Raw genomic sequence first — 21,202 nt, forward strand, 5'->3', positions numbered from 1 at the left:
CTATTCAGGTCAATGAAATAGCTTTCATCAATACTCTTGAAGCTCAGAACAAGAGACACGATGCTCTAGCAAAGTTAAATGAATATGAGCAACGCCTCAATGAGCTCCAGGAGGACAGGCAGAGAAGACAGGAGGAGAAGCAGGCCAGAGATGAAGCTGTGCAGGTACGGGAAAAACATTAAGTTCTACTACCAATTTCATGTCTTCAGCGGATACTCCCTTTTACGGAACACAGGAGCGTAAACGAGCCCTCGAAGCCGAGCGGCAAGCACGTGTGGAGGAGCTACTGATCCGGCGCAAGGAACAGGAGGCTCGTATTGAACAGCAGCGGCAAGAAAAAGAGAAAGCAAGAGAGGACGCAGCGCGGGAGAGGGCCAGGTTAGTCGTTTTTTTTCTTTTTGTAGGGTTACATTAAGTCCCATCCCTTTTCAACCCCCAAAGATCAAATTAAAATGAAGAGTATAGATGTTTATTCAATTTCCTGATTTTCCCCCTTTTAAATCAATAATTGTAATTTTTTAATCTTTTTGTCTGTGTTTTTAGTTCAAAAATCCTTTTGTAAAATGTAAAAATATATATAAAAAAAGCTAAAATAAACATTGTTTTAGATCTATAAAAAAACTGAATATTCAGGGCTTTTAATTCAGTTCTTTTAATCCATTTATTTTAAAAAAAATCTACATTTTATATCTAAAATGGTCCGGCCCACATGAGATCTGGTCACCATGAATGTGGCCCGCCAACCAAACTGGGTTTGACACCCCTGAAATAAACCTATTTTAATGTCTGCAGAGACAGAGAAGAACGCCTGGCTGCTCTTAGTGCAGCTCAACAGGAGGCCATGGAGGAGCTGCAGAAGAAAATTCAAATGAAGGTAAATTTATATAGAACTCACTTCGCTTCTCTAATAGACACCACGAAAGGGCCCCGTTTCTCAGCCGACCCCTGGCTCCTTGTTTGCTTTTCCATAGCATGACGAGAGCAGCCGCAGGCACATGGAGCAAATGGAGCAAAGGAAGGAGAAAGCCGCCGAACTCAGCAGCGGTCGACATGCCAACACAGACTACGCCCCCAAACTCACACCGTACGAGCGCAAGAAACAGTGCTCACTCTGCTCTGTTGTGGTGTGTACATCATGTTTAGAAGCCCTTCGACATTTTTTTGTCATCATGATCCGTTTATAGGATTCATTAAGGATGTTTGGGATATTCCACTTAATGAGAAAGCCTAGTTTATTATTTATTATGAAAGTCATTTTTTTCCTGCGCTTTTAGAAATAGTCTATATTAAATTAGTGTGTAACATGGGTGGCGAGTTGGAAAGTGGTGCTAAGGCCCCGTGCACACATAGGAGGACTTAAAAAAAAAAAAAAAAGATCATTTTGCCTCCTCGGAGATTTTAATAACCTGATTTTTTAATGCCCAATATGCATTGTCATGTGGCTGACAAAGGGAAGAAAGTTTGTATTTTACAAAATACCCTGCTATGTGTGGACAAGGCCTGACATCCACTGCTCAGAGTGAATTTTGTTGAGCTGATGATTGACCTTGGTGTAACATTTGACACAAGGGATGTGGAAGAGGTCCACAGGAAGAAGCACTTAATTAAATGACCTCAGACACAAAGTGTCATGAAGCATTCCACGAGGTTCCCATTTGTCAGGCCTGCATTATTTATACAGTTCAATGCTTTCCATTTACTATTTTGGCAAAAGATATCATCACTCATTTTAGATATTGTCTATACATTTTAATACTCTCTTGACTTTATTTACTAACTATATTCTTAACCAACAAAAAAAAACTTAAATCACATAATGTTGACAACGCTCATGAGAGTAATCATTTTTTACTTAAGTCTAGGTCGAGCAAGTCTAGTGTTCTCATAGATGTTGGCGTAGTTTCACTCAAAATGAAAGATTGTCGCACATGGTAGCATAATAAAGTAATACATTTATTTATACGCTTATATACTTGTGCTTTTCCCTGAGAGGTTCAGCAGTAGCAGGTCATGTCCTATTGGCAAAAAACAACCAAAGGGGTGTATCATTTCACCAGCATCCTGTGGGGCACTGATGACCCCTTTCCTTTCTCAGTCTCACGGTGTCCTTAGCGGCGACCTCTGACCACTGTGCTTGTGTTTGCAGATCACCTCAGAGGTGCACCTGTTCAGCCACACCAAGGGCAAGAGGCACCAACAGGCCGTACGAGACAGCAGTAGCATCCAAGGACGGGAGCTCTCCGACGAGGAAGTGGTGCGTATCACCCTTCGTACGACACGCACCGAGTTTATTATTCTCCTTAATATTGTCGCCCAGTCGGTTGACTCTTGTAAGGGGACAAAGAGACAGACGACTCTCTTTTATGACACGGATATTACTGTTTATACACCTCCCTCATACACCACTACGGCTATGCTGCTGGCTTTGTGCCATTGCAAATGGGCCTTGAAATGTACACAGTCAGGGTTCAGTGCTCCAGTAGAGGGGTGACATCACACTGTTTTTTTTTTGGTGGGATGGGGGGGGGGCATTGTGCGCTTTCTATGCGATTGCAACCCATTAATGCAAGTTAACCTCTCAGGCTGCAATATGAGATTGGCTTTTCAGCACGGCTCATTGTGAGGCTGACAACTGTTGGTGCTATACGCAGCACCTTTTCCCCCAGTAACTCTTTCATTCATTCAAAGCTTTTCAGGTGTAAATTATGAAATTGTTTTCCTTAAAACTTTAGTAAGACATGTTTCTCAAAAACTGCAATTTTACCGGCATGGCTGGCACTTTCATGTTTTCCTTTTCCAACAAGTAAAAGCTAATCGAGCATGTTTAGAAAATTGTATGAGGGCTGCTAACATTATTTCAAGTCAAAATGCGTTCTCTACTAATTCATGTTCCCTGCTCACTTTAACTGCTCACTCTTTTGTGGACTCTCACCATAACTCCTTGCAATGTAAGATTTTCAATTTTAAAAAAATGGCTGCTTCCGGTGAGCAGAGGGGGACCCAAATAATTTTCCTGTACAGACTGGTCGCAAAGATGTTGCTCTTTCTTTTGTAGTCTTGATTCCCTGCATAGAGTCATAAATTATAAAGGTGGCTTGCCTAATGTGATACCTTGGTTTATTATGCTTCTAAGGCACACAGCTTTTGTCAAACAGATACCATACATTTTCATCACCATTATACTTTGGTAACTACAGGAAACCATGTCCTGCAAAGGGACAGCTAGCATACAAAAACATCTACAAAAGAGTGACCTCCCACAGGAAGAAAAAAGTCCTGAAAGTCTGGTTGATGCTCTTTCAATGGAGCCCAAATTGAGAACCATGCTGAAATATCGAGATTGCCAGCTGAAGTCCCTCTCTCGCTCTCCTCGCTGTTTTGAAATCTGACACCCGACACCTTTCCGGCGAGGAATTTGCTTATGTACAGTGACGAAGAGTAGTTTCAGTTAAACATGAGTGTCATATTTGGATTTATGACTTGTCCCCTGCTGAAATGTCATCCAGAGGATGTAGTTTGATACAAACAATGTCATGCAACCCACTGAAGACTGTAACCCCATCCAATGTCATATCACTTATCATGGAGTACCCGACATGAGATTCAGCTGTTTGCTCAACGCCAAATGGAAAGCTAGCTCCTTGGTTCTTTTGTAAGTAACAAAAGAGGCGCTGGGTGAACATGTCCCATTGAATGTGTATTTGTGTGGGTTGCCTTTTTAGATTTGCGATAGCTCTGTCCAGAGAAAGGGAGGGATGTTTATAGGCAGGTCATGTTTCTCCCACCAGAGGCAATATGCGGTATTGTGCGCCACCGCAGCCCTCAGTCCAGTCTGTTTGCCGCTTTGTGATAATGGCTCAACACTAGACACCTGTCTGTCAACATATTGGCGGTCTCAAACATTCCCAATGCTTTTGAGTTTATCCTAGCCCTTATTGTTATAACTGTATCCGTATTTGTCTAAAGCATCTACAGCTGCCTGGCAACATTTTTCTCCATTTGACGGCATAATATTTCAGTTTACATTTTTTCATTGCTAGTGTGATATATTTTTGGCAAATGATTTTTTGGGGATGCATTATTGAAACAATTCCATTAGATGAGTCGCAAGAACACTAGAAAGATTCCTGAGTGAAAGTGTAGGAGTCATGATTGACATATAGGTTTAAGGAAGGTTTTTGACAATGGAAGGGCCGCTGTCGGTGCAGGTTTTTGTCTCAACCGATCCACCATTTTAACCAAAGAGGTTTCTGCGGAAACAAGAAGCACCTGACTACTATCCACTGATTGCACTTGTATGACATCAGATTGGTGAAAAAGTGCCCTCTTGATGGGTTGGAACGAGAACCCGCACTCACAGTAGTCCTTTATAGAATAGTTTCCCCACTCCTGATATAGATGCTCACATTTTTCTGAAATGATTTAAAATTTAGATAACACTTATGAAATTACGTGTGCGGTCGATTGGTCGCCGGTCTTTTGGTTGCCGTCTTTTGGTCGCCGTCTTTTGGTCGCCGGTCTTCTGGTCGCGGTCTTTTGGTCGCCCGGACCGCGACAACGGGCGACCAAAAGACCGGCGACCAAAAGACCGGCGACCAAAAGACCGGCGACCAAAAGACCGGCGACAAAACAAGGTAAAACAACACGGTGTACGCATCAATAAAAGCCAACAATGGCCATGAGCAGTTTCACAGCCGACGTGTGAGTGTATAAGAGTTTGTATGTACATGCGTTGTCCCTTTAAGAAGCTACATCCGTCAGGGTCTTAACAAGTTCTCCAACAAAAAACAATATAAGTCCGGGAAATGTGGAGCTTTTCTTTAGCCTAATAATTACTAAGGCATTAAGTATGACTAAATAGTAATTCGCAGTTTGTATTTAGGGAATTTGAGCAACGATTTAAATGGTAATTATCACTTACCTTCCGGGCGACCAAAAGATCGGCGACCAAAAGACCGTGTACCTGAAATGACATTTGAATTCAAAACTACTCACCGACTAATCTACAGAATCAGTAATCTGTCATTTTCCAATTTACTCGTATTAAACTCTTTAAACTTTTATTTCTGACCGGGAAAATTTATATTATGACCCACTTTAGTAAGCGTTCAGTCAGCAGATGTAGAAGCACTCTTGACCAATCACTATGGCATCCAACACATTGGTTTACTTTGACTGTTGAATACAAGTCCTTTTTCTATTAGGGCCATCCTCTGGGGGGATGGATGAAAATATAATTACTAGGTAATTAGTTTCTAGCACATGCAGCATATCACTCAAATTGGGTTACGTGCATTACACCATCTATTGGTCAAAGCAACAGCTCTGCTTTCATTGTTTGTTTCAAAATCTGCCTGGCTTTTGGATATTTATAATGACAATCCACTCTTGTGTACTTCAGGAACATCTTTCCTTGAAGAAATACGTTGTGGATATCATGACCGACAGCTCTGTCTCCTCCGAGAGTGCAAAGGATAGCGAGGAGAGGCTAAAAGCACGCAAGAAGGCAAAGAAACTCCGGGCCAGGATGAACTCCAGGTCATCATCTTATTTTTCCTATTACTCAGTTTTATCACTTTTCATTTCCTCCATCACCATCGTCTTTACAGACATAGAGGACAAAAGTGTTGCCGGACATTTTGCATAGATAGAAAAACATGATAGGTGCATCCTGACTCTCTGCAAGGTAACACTAATGACCTTAATTTATGGGCACTTTCAATGATTGCTCGGCAAAACAGCAAATCGGTCTCTTGGGCCTGGTCCTCCACCTGGAAAGTGCTTTCCTCCAAATTGCTGCCCTGCCATTGCCCACATTGCTCTGTGCACGGGGTGTATGTTGAAGCATGTGTGAGCCCTGCCTATTTTTCTTCCTTTTAGGTATTGATTTTTAAATGAAACATCAGAGAAAATCAATGCTAATAAACTAATAGGTGCTATGCTGTGTGGCAGAACCTGAACCTGAGTTGATGTTCAGTCAGTCTAATGTGCTGGCGGTAGAAGACGAGAAAAATGAATTATTTGCCAAAGAAAAAGGAATAATATTGTTTTTTCCCCTCCATATTATAGTTTGGCGACATTGGAATTTGAAATATTCAATTTTTAAAGTTTAATCTTTATGATAAATTTCCTTTCTTCATTATTATTCAGTGTTTTCGTTATATTTGATGAATGGGGGTGCAAACGTGTTTTCATTTGCTTTTCAGGTGTGGTAGTAGTTTTTTTATTATTATTTTTTTTTAAATGTAGAGTAGTATGTTTTGTTGGTGCATGTCATTGTAAGAAAATCAATCATTTGCAGATATTTTGTGTGTAAAGCTGCATATTTAGTGACAAGCAAGCCTAATACCGCATTAATAAGACACTTCTTCATCTTATGTCAACTTCGTCAGTGCTTATAAAAGAACACTTTAACACCACAGGCATGGTGGCACTTTGGACTAGTCTCAATGGCGCTTTCTTGCCTTTGTGAGTTTTTGTGGTGTTGAGAAAGTGACAACATGATCCGTCTCTGTTCTCTGTCATTCCCTCACCAGCCCTGCTGGGACTTGCATTCAAAGACAGCAGCCCCCCAAAGGCCATTAGAAAAACACAACAACTCCTAAAACCTAAATGTTATCAACCTGACCACTGAACATTAAGGTTTAAGACAATACAAAAATGTCTCTTAATCAGCTCACTCTCGTTAAGTTTGCTAGAAGTGGAAGCAAAGGATTCAAAAATTTATAATAAGCTTGACTACTTGTATATAATTCATTATTTTAGGTTGTCCACCCGTCCGTAAAAATATTTTAGAATATACTCTGTCACCTTGAGATTTTTGCCTTTTCCGAGGACAAGGATTTTGTGTCTTTTGAGTTTTGTGAGAAAGGCGACTTAACATGATTTTAATTTTAGTTTTAGTCACTGCCAGCAAAATACTGCTTCTCTGAGATCAGCAGTGCTGTCTTCTAATTTTGGACCAGCCACTCCGCTGACAGGCCAAATAAACAACGTGGGCTCCAACATTTTCTTTCCTTTCACACATCCATTCGCTGTGTGCTTTTCTGGAAGGCCAAGCATATTTCCTCTAAGATTCCTAAACTTTTTCTTTACTTTAAACCCCGCAGAGCAAAGCAATACGAGACATCACAGGACGTTAAGACACAAGTTCCTGATTCCCCGTACAAGGCCAAGTAAGTGCATTCCTTTTTATCTTAACTGTTTATTTTCTATGCTCAAATATTAGGAAAACCGCTGTGTTGTACGTCTGTGATTATTTTGACAGTTGATTCAGAGTTGTTCGTTCAGTCTCTAAGGGAGGTTACCATGAGTTGAGTTAATTACCGTTACCAACGATTGCTGCTTATTGGAAAAGTATCCTTGCATTATTTGCTATGACTAGTACAAAAACTCAAAACATGTTCTCTCTTTGCCAAATTATGGATGCTTTCTAATGCAGTATTTTAATATGAAGCCTTTTGATAAGGAAGAAAGTAAATCAAATAACTGGGTCAATTTTAAGACGTCTCCATTTTTCCAAGTTTCTATCAATTACAGTGGTACCTCGACATACGAGTGGCCCGACATAAGAGAAATTTGAGATACGAGTAAAATTTCGGGCCAATATTTTGAAATACGGGCAGACAGCGGACGCGAGAGGCTGCTCATAAGAACATCATGGCCCCTGTCTCTCCCCGCAACTCGCACGTGTAATGTCTCTCTGGTCGCAACTCCCTCTTGTAATTTCTCTGCGAGCACTGGGCGTTGCATTTTTTCAGTGTTTTTTTTCTTCCCGTTAGTCATTGCGAATGGCGAGGTGATCGCTAATACGTGAGTTATATATACTACTCGTTGGCAAGTGGTCGTGCGTTATCCTATTGTGAGGACATTTGTGTGCATAATTTTTGGAATATTTTGAAGGGAATACAAAAGCAAACTACCATTGATAGGTTGCATCTGAAACTCAGGGTGGAGGCGGGGCCAACAGAGCCTGTTGTAAAACAAAATTAGAATTAAGTTTAGTGTAAGGTTAGATTAAATTTATTTTTGAGTGTCTGCATTGTAATCCAAGTTCATTTAAATTTGTTTACATTATGTTACGAGCGTGTTGCCGTGTAAAAAGTCTCCCCCCCCCCGTCTGTCCCTCTCTCTACCCTCCGCGAAATCCGTCTAATTTTAGTTCTATTAAACACATTTTAGTATACTATTAAACCACTAGTTATTTGATACTTTGTTAATAGGTGGCGAATTAGAACAAAAAAAAAATCCAATCCAATATCCTGTTTTTGGTGTTTTTTCAGAGGGTTGGAATGAATTAATTTGTTTTTAGTTCATTTCAATGGTAAACGTTCGTTTGAGTTACGAGAAAATCGATATACTAGCTCAGTCCCGGAACGAATTAAGCTCGTATCTCGAGGTACCACTGTATTTGGTTAATGAATCAATACTAAATTGTTATTTGCCAGCTGTTTTATACTGATGCTCAAGCATATACCTCTGGCCTTGGGCTATTTTGTATTTTCAGGTTACAGCGCCTTGTGAAGGACCTTTTGAAGCAACTACAGGGCCAAGACAATGGTCAGTGGGCCAACAACAAAGTGTCCGGTTTGGATCGAACACTAGGAGAGATTGGTCGCATCTTGGAGAAACAGGTAACTTAAACAAAAGACTGCGATAGATAAAAAAAAAGTGCTGATGTTTTTTAATTAACAAACCTATAACCTATTAACATCCAGTAGCTTTTCTTTTAAACTTTTTTTTTTTTTTTTCCATTCGTCTGGTGACACTAAAGACTACTCCTGCTCTTTTGGCGTGCGTGTCTGTCGCCTGAGCTGTCTGGAGTTGAACGTGGGTCATGCCAGACGCTCCGAATGTCTCCTCGGTCATTAGTTGTGTTTGGCTTCGGCTCCCTCTGTCTCACCCTCCCAAGTATCACTTACTCTAAACCCACTTGCCTTTGGTTATTGGCTAATGAAGACCACGTTAACTGTGTTTTGATTGTGCACATGGTACCAATAGAGGTGCTTCCTGGCACGAGAGTGAGCATTGTCCCCATGTCTGTGGTTATTCCTACTCAGACGCCACTGGCTTAGACAATGGCTAGCTGAATTTTTAAAGACCGTATTCATGCCAAACACTCAGAATTTCTCCTTATTCAACCTAAAATGCATTATTGTGGACCACCACAATTTTTTGCACATTTTTTTAATAGGCCTTTCAATATTCTAGTTATATGTGCCCCCCAGATGGGAAAATTGGTATTTAGTCCTGTTTCCAGGAACAGGTTCAGTTTCACCTGAAACTGACAGGTTCTGGTTAAACAGATACATTTTAACTCTGAATCTGCTTCAGTGAAAAGAATAAAGTCAGGTGAATCATATACAATCTATACAACTATTTCCCAATATGGTTTATTTCAAACTTGTTCCACACTTAAAAAAATATCAATATGAAAAGACAGAAGGCATTAAAACACCTGCCAGCATGTTTATTATGAGGAAAATATACGCCCCACTTCCTATAACGAGGCATAAATTTCCTGTCAAGTTGTGGATTGCACAATTATACCATCCCACTGTGTGTGTGGGCGTCAGAATAGCAACATTACGGAGGGCCATCAGAGAGAACTTGGATAGCCGGAGATGCTATTATCCTATTTCCCTAGGGATGTTTAGAAAGAAGTACTGGCTGGCAAAGCCTCTTCTAAGGAGAGAGGAGGAATCAGCTGTGATATAAGTAGCTCACAAGCTGTCACTACACGAGAACTCTCCTCTCTGCTCCGCCCACTGTCAACATCAGGTGAAAGGTCAGTGGGCCACTGAAGATGTGCTCCATTCACCAGTTTTGCCTGTTGCTACAAAAATTGCGAATCCAGCATCTAGTTTTCACCGCAGTTTAAAAGCTAGTTTTTGGTCTAGTTGGCTTCTACCATCTCACAGAAATAGAGCCATGAAGAAGCATGATTGGCAAATGAGACAGTCAGGGGAGCACTTTCCTCTCTAATCCCTGGACAAAGACAAATAAATAGAGTCTCCGTCAGCATGCCTGTCTGGCCCCTACGAATCGGGACCGTTTAGATTATTTGACCTAACAAGCATCTCTCATGTCACTGACTCACCTACAGATTTGTTTTTCTGCCCCATATCTGATTCAGTCTCCACTTTCTCTGCTAATTCTGTAGACAACACCCGACACTACTCTTATGCACTGCCGTTTGGGCCCCACCCCGTCACCCCTCTCTCCCCATCCCATACTGCTCACGAGGTTACGCATCATATCTCTCTGACCCTTACTTGTTTCTCCCTCTGCGGCCTCTAATGGTTTATTTTGTGTCAAACCTAATTCTAGCTGTACGATGCATGATTGAGATGTGAAATTTTCCAATTTTCTGCTCCTTTTTTTCCACATACTCTTTCCCTATTATTATTATTATCTACTGGTCAAAGTGTTTATTAGTGTTTTCAATTAAAGCCTGTCTGAAAATATTCAATTTGTAAGATATGTCAAGGACGCAAAGCTGTGAGTACCAGAAAATGTTGGCACTATTTGCATTTCCAATGCCTGCTCTTAGGGCCTCCTTGTGTAAAATAGACATCAGCAAAGTTTGAACTTTGAAAGTGTGTTTTGTTAATGCCAGATTGACAGCACACAGCTAACGCCCAATATTAGCACAAGTTGGTGGATTTCTTTCAATGTCCATCTTCATTAGGAAATTATACTTTCAGATAGGAAAATATTGTGTGTATGGATTCAAAAGAGCTTTAAAGCATGCTGTATATGTATCTCTTTTTATTTCCTACATCATTTAAAGGCATGAATTAAGGCCCTAATATTTCGGCGCTCTAAGCATCTCGATGAGAAAATATAATATTATGCTAGCTAAAATGATTTAAGCGCTTTGTTTAACTTCTGTGTTTACTTTTTTAATACAATGAGTCTGTTAAAGTAGCTCGGAGCGTCATTTCATGCGGGGCTTCAGGCTCAGTGGGTGATACTCAGCCTCCCAGATCTGATCTCATGAAATGAAATGTTACAAAAAGCTTAAATACTAAAGTGATGATCCTCCCTTAATTTACCATCATTTTCAGACTTCAAGTCGCTACTTTAACCCCCACTTTGAACCCTGCGGTTTCCAGTGCAGTGTATCTTATTATTATTATTATTTTTACAGGCTGAATAGTTAGTCTTAAATATCCCCCAGTACAACAACGATACAACAGTGGATATCTGCGGTTTATTGTATGAACAACTACATTTAATCAGGGTCCTTTAAGCCTTTCACGGAAAGAAACATCTTTGAACTTGACCGTTTCTTTGTCCATCTGCTGGCGAGGATGGACTAGCGAAGGCCTTGCGGTACCTCATCTCCATGTAATTAAAGTGTCTGGTAGGTGGAGACTGTACTACAAAATACAATCTGTGCAGACTGGTGCAGGAATTAGCAGCTGCTGCAGCCTTACCATCAGCTGGGGTAACAATAGTTGACCCTGGACAGTAATTGAATAAGATGCTCCTTCTTGTATTATTCAGAAGCCATCCTTCCAACTTGGGTCTTAATGATTGGCCTTTAGTGGCCACCCTGTTAAGGAAAGATAAATTAGCTACTCCTCTTTTATTGCTATTATCGATTTAGGGGTTAAAATTGATCCAAATAAATGGAAGGGGACAGGGACTGCTCCACAATTTCTTGTGGAGTGAATTACAATTAATCGATATGCTAACAGTACTAATACTAAGAATGAATTGGTAAGACATATGTTGGCACTTAGCATACTTAATTACATTTTCATTCTTTAATTTGATTATTCAATTCAAATACTGCCTACAAGAAAATGGAAAGGTAGAAATGACTGGCTATTATGAGACAGGAGGAGTAGGTTTAGCTTGATCCTTAGTCAGTTTCATTCAATCTTAATAGCTGATAAATCTGTCATCAAAAGATACCAGCTTATCTTGTCTAGTTTACAGAAAAGTGGGTGGGTCCCATTCAGCCTTGCGAATCCTCTTTAATTGACCTGCGTCGAGAGAGCTGTCTCATATTTGGTCGAGAATGTTATAGGTAGGCTTGTTGATGTGATAATTAAGGATGGAATTTTGTGGCTAAAACATGAATGATCAGAGAGGGAACTTTCTACCGACTCATCTAGTTAAAGTTATTCTTAAAATGGAAACTGCTCAAACTGTCTTTGGGATATGTTTCATTATTATCTCATGCATCTTGGTCTAACTTTTTCTGTAAAACAAAGATTTTTTCAGTTTTCTGTTTGTACGTGACACTGGAATCGAGGACTATTTGCCTCCTCAGTTGTCATGTCTGACAGATAAAGAGCTTATCTGTAATTCTGTAAAGTACTTCACTCTCAATGTGTTCAGGCTTGTTGGCAACTTCCCATCTAGGGAACAAAAGTGATGTGAAGTGGCTGGATATTAGTTCTGTCATAGCACTAAGGAGCTTGTAACCTCATTAGGAGGAGAGGTGACCTTCAGCGTAACACTGTCTGCTGAAGTCATGCAAAGTTGGTCCTTCGGGCCTACAGCATTTTTGCTTGCACTCCACCCATATAAAAAAATCACAATTTTCTGCCCTTTTCATTTTGCTATTGCAAGGACTGATTTATTTTATGTGTGTACCTTGCCAATGAAGGCCATTCATTGAAATGATGTCATCAGCTCCCAAAATGTTATGGGAACTGCAGATGGACTGTACAGTGCAAAAGCGCCGATTGTCTACGATTATTAGTTGAGACCATCCTGGTGTTAATCACAGCATGTATGTAGCTGAGGTAGCTGCCTATTGAGACTTGATAATAGCCAGTTGGATCATGTTTTCAATTTCAATACCTTCCCTCTTCAGGAGAGAGATTTCGATCCTTGTCCAATCCATGTAGTCATGCCTGTTTAGTCTGTAGTGAATGTTTTTTTCTTCTGTCTCTTTATCGTACTCGCTCTTTCTGTGCATATTACTATCTCTAAGTTTCTCTTCCTTCCTTCAACAGAATTTGAACCATGGACCTCTACCTTGCAAGAACATCAAGTTAACATTGAACCACCTTTTAAATTAAATTTCTCTCTACTATGTCCCTTTGTCTACAGAACACCGCAGACCAAGTAGCCTTTCAAGTGGCTGGTGGCCTGTCAGCTCTGGAGCAAATCCTGCAGGTCGTCACTGCTGCGTCGTCACCTACCACCATTCCCCGTATTCCTTACAAGTTAGTATTACATTTAAATTGTACTCTTGTAATATAACAAATGTGCAATTAATTGTGATTTAAAGTGATTAAGTTCACACCACTTTATTTCCATTTTTTCAATCTGACCGTATCTAGGGGGTTTGTTTAATTTCAATACTTTTATGTATCACATCTACCAGAATGGTGACTATTTTTGAGTTGTGGGGCTTTGCTTATGCTGAGGCTTTTCGGTGATATGTTAAGAGAGGCAGCCTTACTGGCTAGTGGAACTCTGTAATGGAGCAAAATGGCCTCGCTCTTCCATTCATTAGCATTTAGTGGTCTCTGAATCCTTGCTAATGGAGAAATTCTTTTATTTATAAGGCTTTTAAAGGACATCACTTGTCTATTGATTTTTGGGGAGGTTCAAGGCTCTCATCAATCATAGTAATCAGAGGGAATTCTAAGCAAGAGATTTCTTTGTAAATTAATAATGAAGTGAATCATGTTTTGATTCTCTCTTTGCTACCACTCAAGTGCACATAAATCTATGATTAAGCATCCCCAATAATAGGAATACCAGTATGTAATCTGCCAATCTTCCAAAATAGAGAATGTTTATAGCAGTAAGTTTTCAAAGCTCTTTTATATCTCTTCTTGTTGAAGGCTTCATAGTTTTTTTGCAATTAGATTGTGATTCACTGGTCGCTTCTCAGGCCTTTTACTGGTAACGCCGACTTCATCAAAATATTCAGACCAGTTGAAAATGAGCTAAAATTCACCTTTTGCACATTTGGATCTTAATGAGGTTTTTAAAGTCCAAATGTGCCAAATGTATATTCTACAACAGTAATTGTTGAATTATATCCCATTCTTGCTTGATGTACAGTGATTTTTGATGCAGTGATTTTTCCAGAAACTATACTTTTTCAAGATATTATATCTAGATATTGAAATCCTGTCCTTAAACTGTTCAACTATTTTTTCAAGCACTTGTTGACAAAGAGTTGAACCTTGTCCCATCTCTACTTTTGAATGGCTGAGTAATTTAGGGAAGCCCCATTTTTTTTTACCCAATCATGGACCCAACCATTTCCCAATTAGCCTGTATACCTGTCAGATGTTCCAAACAAGTGTTGAATTAGCATTCCTAAATTTTCAGATCCTTTTTTTGCAATCTGTCTCTGCTTTTTTGGGTGAATTGCAGCTGCTTTTAATTCATGTTTAACAGAATGTCCCAACTTTATTAGAGTTGGGGTTGTAGTAGAATAATGTAATTTTATTGTAGCTTTGCAATGTCTGTATTCTAAGTGAGTCAGAATTATTGCCAGTTGTCTACTTGTCACTTTACGTCATCTACTTTGTACTAGCCTTCAATTCCTAATGCACCACAATGTGGACGCGAGAGCCCGAGAGTGTGCTATGCTATCTGTTTACAAGAGATGCTACCATATTGATCGCCTCCTCTTGCCAGATGAGCAGAGCAATTTTACAACCAAAAACTGAACGCAGCTGAAGTGATGCTTCAGGCATCCATGTCTCCCAATGGAGTTTAATTCCTTCCTGTTACCATTACATTAATGAGCTAATTCCTCTGCAAACTTCTACTTATTTCCCAGCACAATCCTGTGTTGACTGGAGTGGTGTAGGACTCTGCTGACTTATGCTAAGCGATTTCAGAGTTTTTGTTACCTTTAATTAGTTAACAAGAGTAGATTAGAATCACTTCTCAACCTAATACAGTGTAGTTCTGAAAAGTCGTAACCCGGCAGTTATTATTATCTTTGTAAAGGCAGAAACCATGTCGTGGATCTCTTTGGAACTTTTTTTATAGTATACTAAATCCGTAGTTAATACTAACTAAAGTTGAATATAATGTCGTCATGGTAAATTGATCCGGTGCCTTCATGGAAAGGTGTTGGAGGCTTCGTATGCGCGTGTTAACCCAATTTGTATTTGCACGTCTTGTCTCATATGACTTGGTGTATCCTGTGAAATTAGACCTTCTGCCTGTGGCTTTATTTCAGGATGTTTTCCATCGTTTGTTTGAGTGTGTGCATGACGCTCTGTTACGGCTCATCAGATTTCCCCACCCCCTCCTACCCTAGCCAGTGAGGGGCAACAACCAGAGTCGATGTCCTGGAAGCAGTGAGGGTATCAGAATGATCAGCAGTAGAATCAAATTAAATGTCATTTAGATACCAGTGAATGAATGGATTGTTTGACAGCACAAGGAACTGGATTTCCTCCTCGCCTTTTATATTTTGGCTTAGGATTCTTTTTCTTCTCCTCAACACAATTTTGCCCTGTTTAAGAGGCAGTGACTCAACCTGATCTGGAAGTTGGTCAGATTTCTACCGGTTTACTCTAGCCAAGCTTGACTGCTCACATAGGAAGCGTACAGAGAGTAAGAAATGTGAGACTTGAGAAGCACAGATCTCAGGGTAGATAAATCAAGGCTGTGACAAAAAGAGCCTTTTGCACGCTTGTTGTCTGTGTAGATCTTTTCTTTTCAAGTTGGAAGACATTTGCACAAACCTCAAAGACATGGTAATTTGGTTATTTTGTCATTGTCTAGTTTTTAAATCGTATTCGATATTGAATTAAAACTTTGAATTGTTTCAGTCTAGCCCGTCCTCCTTTGTTCACTTAAGAAATATGCTAATAGAAATCTCAGTTAATGGCACCTTCCAACACCTTGACCCGATCATGCAAAAGCCTGCAGCCCACCCAAGCAGCTACAGATCAGGGTTAAAGCTGATCAGTGATATCTGATCTTTCATAATCCTCTACCTCTCATTCAAATTTCTCCAACATTTAAATAAAAACTTCATCCACATTAGAACTTTTAAATTCATAGAAAAAATCCACTTATTTTATGATTTTTAACTCCTCTGTCTTCATGAGTCACCAATCAACACATTTGTTATGGTCAATTTTGGGACCATGGAAAAAACCAATCAGAACCAGTAAGGAAGTACAACTAAAAGAATGTGGCCACCACTCCCAAGACAATACGTTTACGTAACATGAGACAAAATGATGTGGCACTTTAACAAATTGTCTCGCAAAATCTTTGACTTGAGCCGTCACGAAGGACTACTGAGATCGGTCGCCCTGCCTTGCAGTTTCCCTATCAGGTGTCAGCTTCATTAGGCCCAATTAGATAGGAGGAAACCAAAGACAGATCGTTGCGAAGGTTCATTGTACAAGTGTGCGAGGGCATAACACAAACATGTATTTGATAGACTCCCCACTTGTTCTGAGATAACTAAAGACAGGCCTGATAAGATGTATTACAAATCAATTGCATGCTCATTACCTTTGCAGTCACGTGGATGGATTGTTATGCTAGAGGCCTAGATAGGTTTGAATTGAATTTGGTAATGTTACTACCTTAGTCTGGATATATGTGTTAATGTGCTATGAAAACACTCTTACATGTCTGTCCGAAAGAATTCTAATGTTTGCCTTTTTGAATTTTCTTTTTTCATGCCAGTGTTGCTTGACTGAAAACTAGCAGCAGATGTGAAGGCTTTGACAGCTATCAAAATGTTTACCAATTTAAGTCACCATGGCCTGCTTTTTTAGGTACAGAGAGACGGATTCCCCCCAATAATGTGCAGTTTGTGCACATGCTAAAATATGAAGTCAGGAAATATTAACTGATCAAATGGAGTTTAAGGGTGTGTAGATAGCTTTCAATGCAAAGGGACCAGTCACTTATCATCCTTGGAGTTTGTTTTAAAGCACACATAATACAGAAGCAAGCTGACAGGCTTATCAGGAGATGATGCCCTGGGGCCACAGGAAAATGCTGAGAAGGACAGCTTTATCTCTGCAGTTAAAAATAAATGCTGCAAAATCTCAGCCAAAATGGGACTATACTGCATTGAGGACTTCTTATATGACGAGCTTCAAATTGATTTATATTCTCGCTATGCCATTGAAACGTACCTACGACTTTCTTGATAGTATATAGTACATTCACAATTTCCCTTTTTTCTGCCTTAGGTCCCTTTGTGTGGCGTTGAACACCTACTACTACACTTGCTCTTCATGTCCCCTTAACTGCTCCTATGTCTTATTCAGCAACAAGATTGCACTCCTCATGGACCTGCTGCTTCACCAGCTCACGGTCAGAAAATATTGACTTTGGCTCCCAACTCTGCTCGAGATTTCAATTTTTGTGAAGTTTGACAGCACTTATTCTATTGTACTAAATATCAAATTTAACAAATGTAGTCATTAATGTAATGGCTGTAATTAATTTCTGTTTTTGTTTTGTAGCTTTATGTGCCAGATGAGGACAAGTCCATTTTTGGTCGCAGTGTTAGCAAACAAGTGTTTGAGGGTTTTACCACCAGTCTACTGCAGACCACCGCTACCATCTTAGCGTGTCTGTCGCCACTGACCTCCGAGCTAGAAAAAGGGGAAAACGCATTGATTACATCGCCAGATTCCAAGGTCAAGAACTGTGCCACCGATTCCTTCAACATTCGTACGCAAGATTTAATCAGGTATTTCCCTCAGTTTTCACCAATTCATTTTTGTGTCTTGACATCGTCTTCACTGCGTTTGAGTGTCGGTCATCGCCTGAATCTTCTATAGCATGTCTCGTGAAGTATTAGCTGACAAAATGTGAGCCCTCTTGGAAAAAGACCAAATGGTGTCTTGTCACAACGAGAGTAGTGTGAGAATGAGCGTGTATCCTGGACTATATCCAACTTGTTCTTTTTGCGCGCACAGGGCAACACATTTCAAGTAGGATCACTCACTAAGGGGGGCACAAAGTAGCGTAAACAAAGAGCACTTGCAGGGCTTTGAAAGGTCCCCTTGAAGCTGGCGTTGGAGCTCACCATGCGGATCTGGACTATAGGAGGCAGCCTCTGAATTGATGCAGAAATGCAGCATATGAGGAAAGGCAGGCCTGGCCCCACGAAGAAGCCGTTGGGAGAGTGCGTCCTTTGCACCGTCCCTCCCACAAGCCATGATTCATCTGGTTGAAGCAGCTGCAAGGAACCACCACTCTCATCCACTGACCTAGTCGTAACCCTGGAGACGGGAGGCCTTGAGAAAAATGGCGTCGTCTCAGTTAATCCCAAGTATCAGCAGAGGAGTTACCTCAACTGCCTTCTGTAATGTATTAGCAAGTGGGAAAGGACAAAAGATCAAAACATTTTTAGCTTTCGCATTGACACTCTCATTATGGCGTGCCATATATCATACGCAAAGCAGCTCACAATTTCCTTTCTGCTTATTACCACATTCTCAGCTTTCCTTCCAGTGCTTTTAGACCTTGTCATTGTCATAAATGTTTTTATTTCGGGCTCATATCACGCGGCGCCAAGTGGCAAGTGTGACCACCAAGCAGCTTGTCAAACATTGCGCAGAGGTTCAGCAAAGCAGTCGATGTGAGGATGGATCCTTTCAACCAAAGTCGGTCTGTGAAAGAAGAAAAAAGTCATAACAATTGAAATGGGTTCAAGTGTCAAATGGCCTGCAATTGAATATGGGCATTGTCACCTGTTTTGAGGGGGGCCCCATAGTGACTGACTAGAGAAAGAGGGGGGAAAAACAACATTAAAAGTATGGCGTCACCAAACTTTACAGAATTGGAATTGGATTCTTAAAAGTTTGTTGTATGTTTTCATTTCATTGATTAACAAATGAAGATCTTATCTCTAAATCACAAAGACAATGATCATGGGAGCAGCAGTGTATTATAATTATTTTAGGTGTAATGGAGATGTAGGAATATGGCTCGAGGTCAGTAGACACAAGAACCCAAATTCTAGCTGGCACATGGGCCACAACAGCCAGCTAATTACACTATTAGGAGTGATTTGTGGCTGAAAGACCACGGGGAAACATGATCATGAGACCTGCCATTGGCAAAGACAAATTGGAGATATCACAGCAATAGCAGTAGTAGGCGGAGGGCTTAGGTGAGGTGTCAGCTTTCCATTGCAAGGATGTGGAAGAATGCTAGATGCATTTTTTCCCTTTTTTCCCCCACAATGAGTTTAAGGATTTATTTTGTACCACGTTTAGTAGAACACTGGGCCATAATGTCCTCAATCAGCTCATCTCACTTCCTCTCTGTGTTTCTTGCAGCTATGTGGTCAACATGGGTTTGATTGACAAGTTGTATGGCTGCTTCCTATCCATCCAAAGCCCTGTGGATGAGCACCCCAAGATGTCTGCTTTCCTTCAACAAGCTTCAGCTTTGTTGCACAGCATGTGCAAGTTGTGCTTTGTCGTAACTGGCCGGTAAGCATGTCCCTCGCTCTCTTAGGTTACTTTTCAATTCTAATGACCAAGAATGTAACAAGGATCACTAAAGGCGACTTTCATGGTTACGCAAACAAAGATAGTCGGTCGGTTCCTCTGCAATAAGCCGGTGGGTCGTTTCCTCCAGCCATCTAGCTAAGCTGTCTTTACTGGCGATAGAGATAGGCATCTACTTGACCCAGCTCTCTGTCACTCACCATAAACCTTAGCTTACAGCTTGGGGGGAGCCCACCCACATGTGCCATGGTGACCTCCCCCAAAGAGAGGTTCAGTGGTGCTGCTGACAGAGGCTAAGCATACAGTCACACCAATGGACAGCAGTGCCAACGTTCTCCACTTGATAGAAACATTGCCCACAGTAGCTGATGCTAGATGTGCTTTGATGTCACGCATTACCAGGAATGCACTTAATGCATTTGGTTATGTTAAATATTGATATCAAATAGCATTATTAGCTTAAGATATTTTCCATGGCTGGCCTCACTTTAGTGCCGAATAACAGAATGCTCACATGTCACTACTCCTTTAGCAGGTGTAAGAAGATTAAAAAACAATCAATCATTTTTCTTCCCCACACAGTAGAAGATATGCAATAGTTACTGCTGTATCTAAATGTAGAAAATAGACAAAATAGTCCTTTCAAAGCTCAAAACTCAATTTTATATATACAGTATTTTTAAATCAATATACTACCTCCTACATTGCAAGTTGTGGAAAAATATCTTTCATCTAGGCCACATGTGTCAAAGTGGCGGCCCGGGGGCCAAATCTGGCCCGCCGCATCATTTTGTGTGGCACGGGAAAGTAAATCATGAGTGCCGACTTTCTGTTTTAGGATCAAATTAAAATGAAGAGTGTAGATGTATATAAAATTTCCTGATTTTCCTCCTTTTAAATCAATAATTGTAATTTTTTTAATCAAATTATTCTGTTTTTAGTTCAAAAATCATTTTGTAAAATCTAAAAATATATTTTAAAAAGCTAAAATAAACATTGTTTTAGATCTATAAAAAAATGAATATTCAGGGCTTTTAATCCAGTTCTTTTAATCCATTTACAGTGGTACCTCGTCATACGACCGCTCGTCATACAAAATGCTCGTCTTACCAGGGAAATTTCGATCGAATAATTCGCCCGTGATGCGGTCAAAATTTCGTGATGCGACCAAGCCAGTGGCCATGGCATTTTTTTTTTGCATATCTTTCGTGTATAACAATATTTACGAGTACCGGATGAGTTATTCAGACCAGGAAACGCACAACGCGCGGGCAAAAAGAGGGCTTTCTGGGTAAGGAAGTATACTCGTGCACACAACACCCATAGGCAATGGCAACCTTTCTCAGAATAAAACTTCATTACCCACAATCAATACGTGGGAGCTCAACTATTGTATTTCCTGTTATTCTTTCTAAGCAAAGAAGGTCCCGCGATCGTTCTTTAAAGACTATTTCTCGTTGGCAAGTGGTCGTGCGTTATCCTATTGTGATGACATTTGTATGCGACATTATCGAAATATTTTGAAGGGTAGACAAAAGCAAACAACTCTTGATGCGTTCGTTTTGAAGACTTCGGCGGAGCGGCCAGGTGGTGTCAACCCGTAGAACTACGTAAGGTAAAAAAGATTACAACAAATTTAGAATTTAGTTTTGTTTGAAGTTACATTAAACGTTGAGTGTCTGTATATAGTTATCCAAGTTAATTTAAATTTGTTTGTTCGTGCCCCCCCCGAACAGCCCCCCCCCCCCGCCTCCGTGTGT

The 21,202-nt window shown here is 40.4% G+C and overlaps 1 protein-coding gene across 4 annotated transcripts in view; it reads left to right on the plus strand.

Moving 5' to 3' along the window:
- Positions 1–21,202, plus strand: part of scaper (S-phase cyclin A-associated protein in the ER) — a 44,551-nt gene that overhangs the window by 11,873 nt on the left and 11,476 nt on the right. For all 4 annotated transcript variants that reach the window (XM_077595538.1, XM_077595541.1, XM_077595539.1 and 1 more), the window contains 12 exons: positions 9–164; positions 236–378; positions 793–874; positions 972–1,124; positions 2,147–2,254; positions 5,402–5,538; positions 7,110–7,175; positions 8,507–8,633; positions 13,075–13,190; positions 17,166–17,289; positions 17,442–17,671; positions 19,269–19,424. In XM_077595538.1, the coding sequence (XP_077451664.1) occupies positions 9–164; positions 236–378; positions 793–874; positions 972–1,124; positions 2,147–2,254; positions 5,402–5,538; positions 7,110–7,175; positions 8,507–8,633; positions 13,075–13,190; positions 17,166–17,289; positions 17,442–17,671; positions 19,269–19,424 (1,598 nt within the window). The remainder of the gene's footprint in view (positions 1–8; positions 165–235; positions 379–792; positions 875–971; positions 1,125–2,146; positions 2,255–5,401; positions 5,539–7,109; positions 7,176–8,506; positions 8,634–13,074; positions 13,191–17,165; positions 17,290–17,441; positions 17,672–19,268; positions 19,425–21,202) is intronic.

Source organism: Stigmatopora argus, chromosome 3, assembly GCF_051989625.1.
Source record: "Stigmatopora argus isolate UIUO_Sarg chromosome 3, RoL_Sarg_1.0, whole genome shotgun sequence".
In the NCBI taxonomy this organism is placed as follows: domain Eukaryota; kingdom Metazoa; phylum Chordata; class Actinopteri; order Syngnathiformes; family Syngnathidae; genus Stigmatopora; species Stigmatopora argus.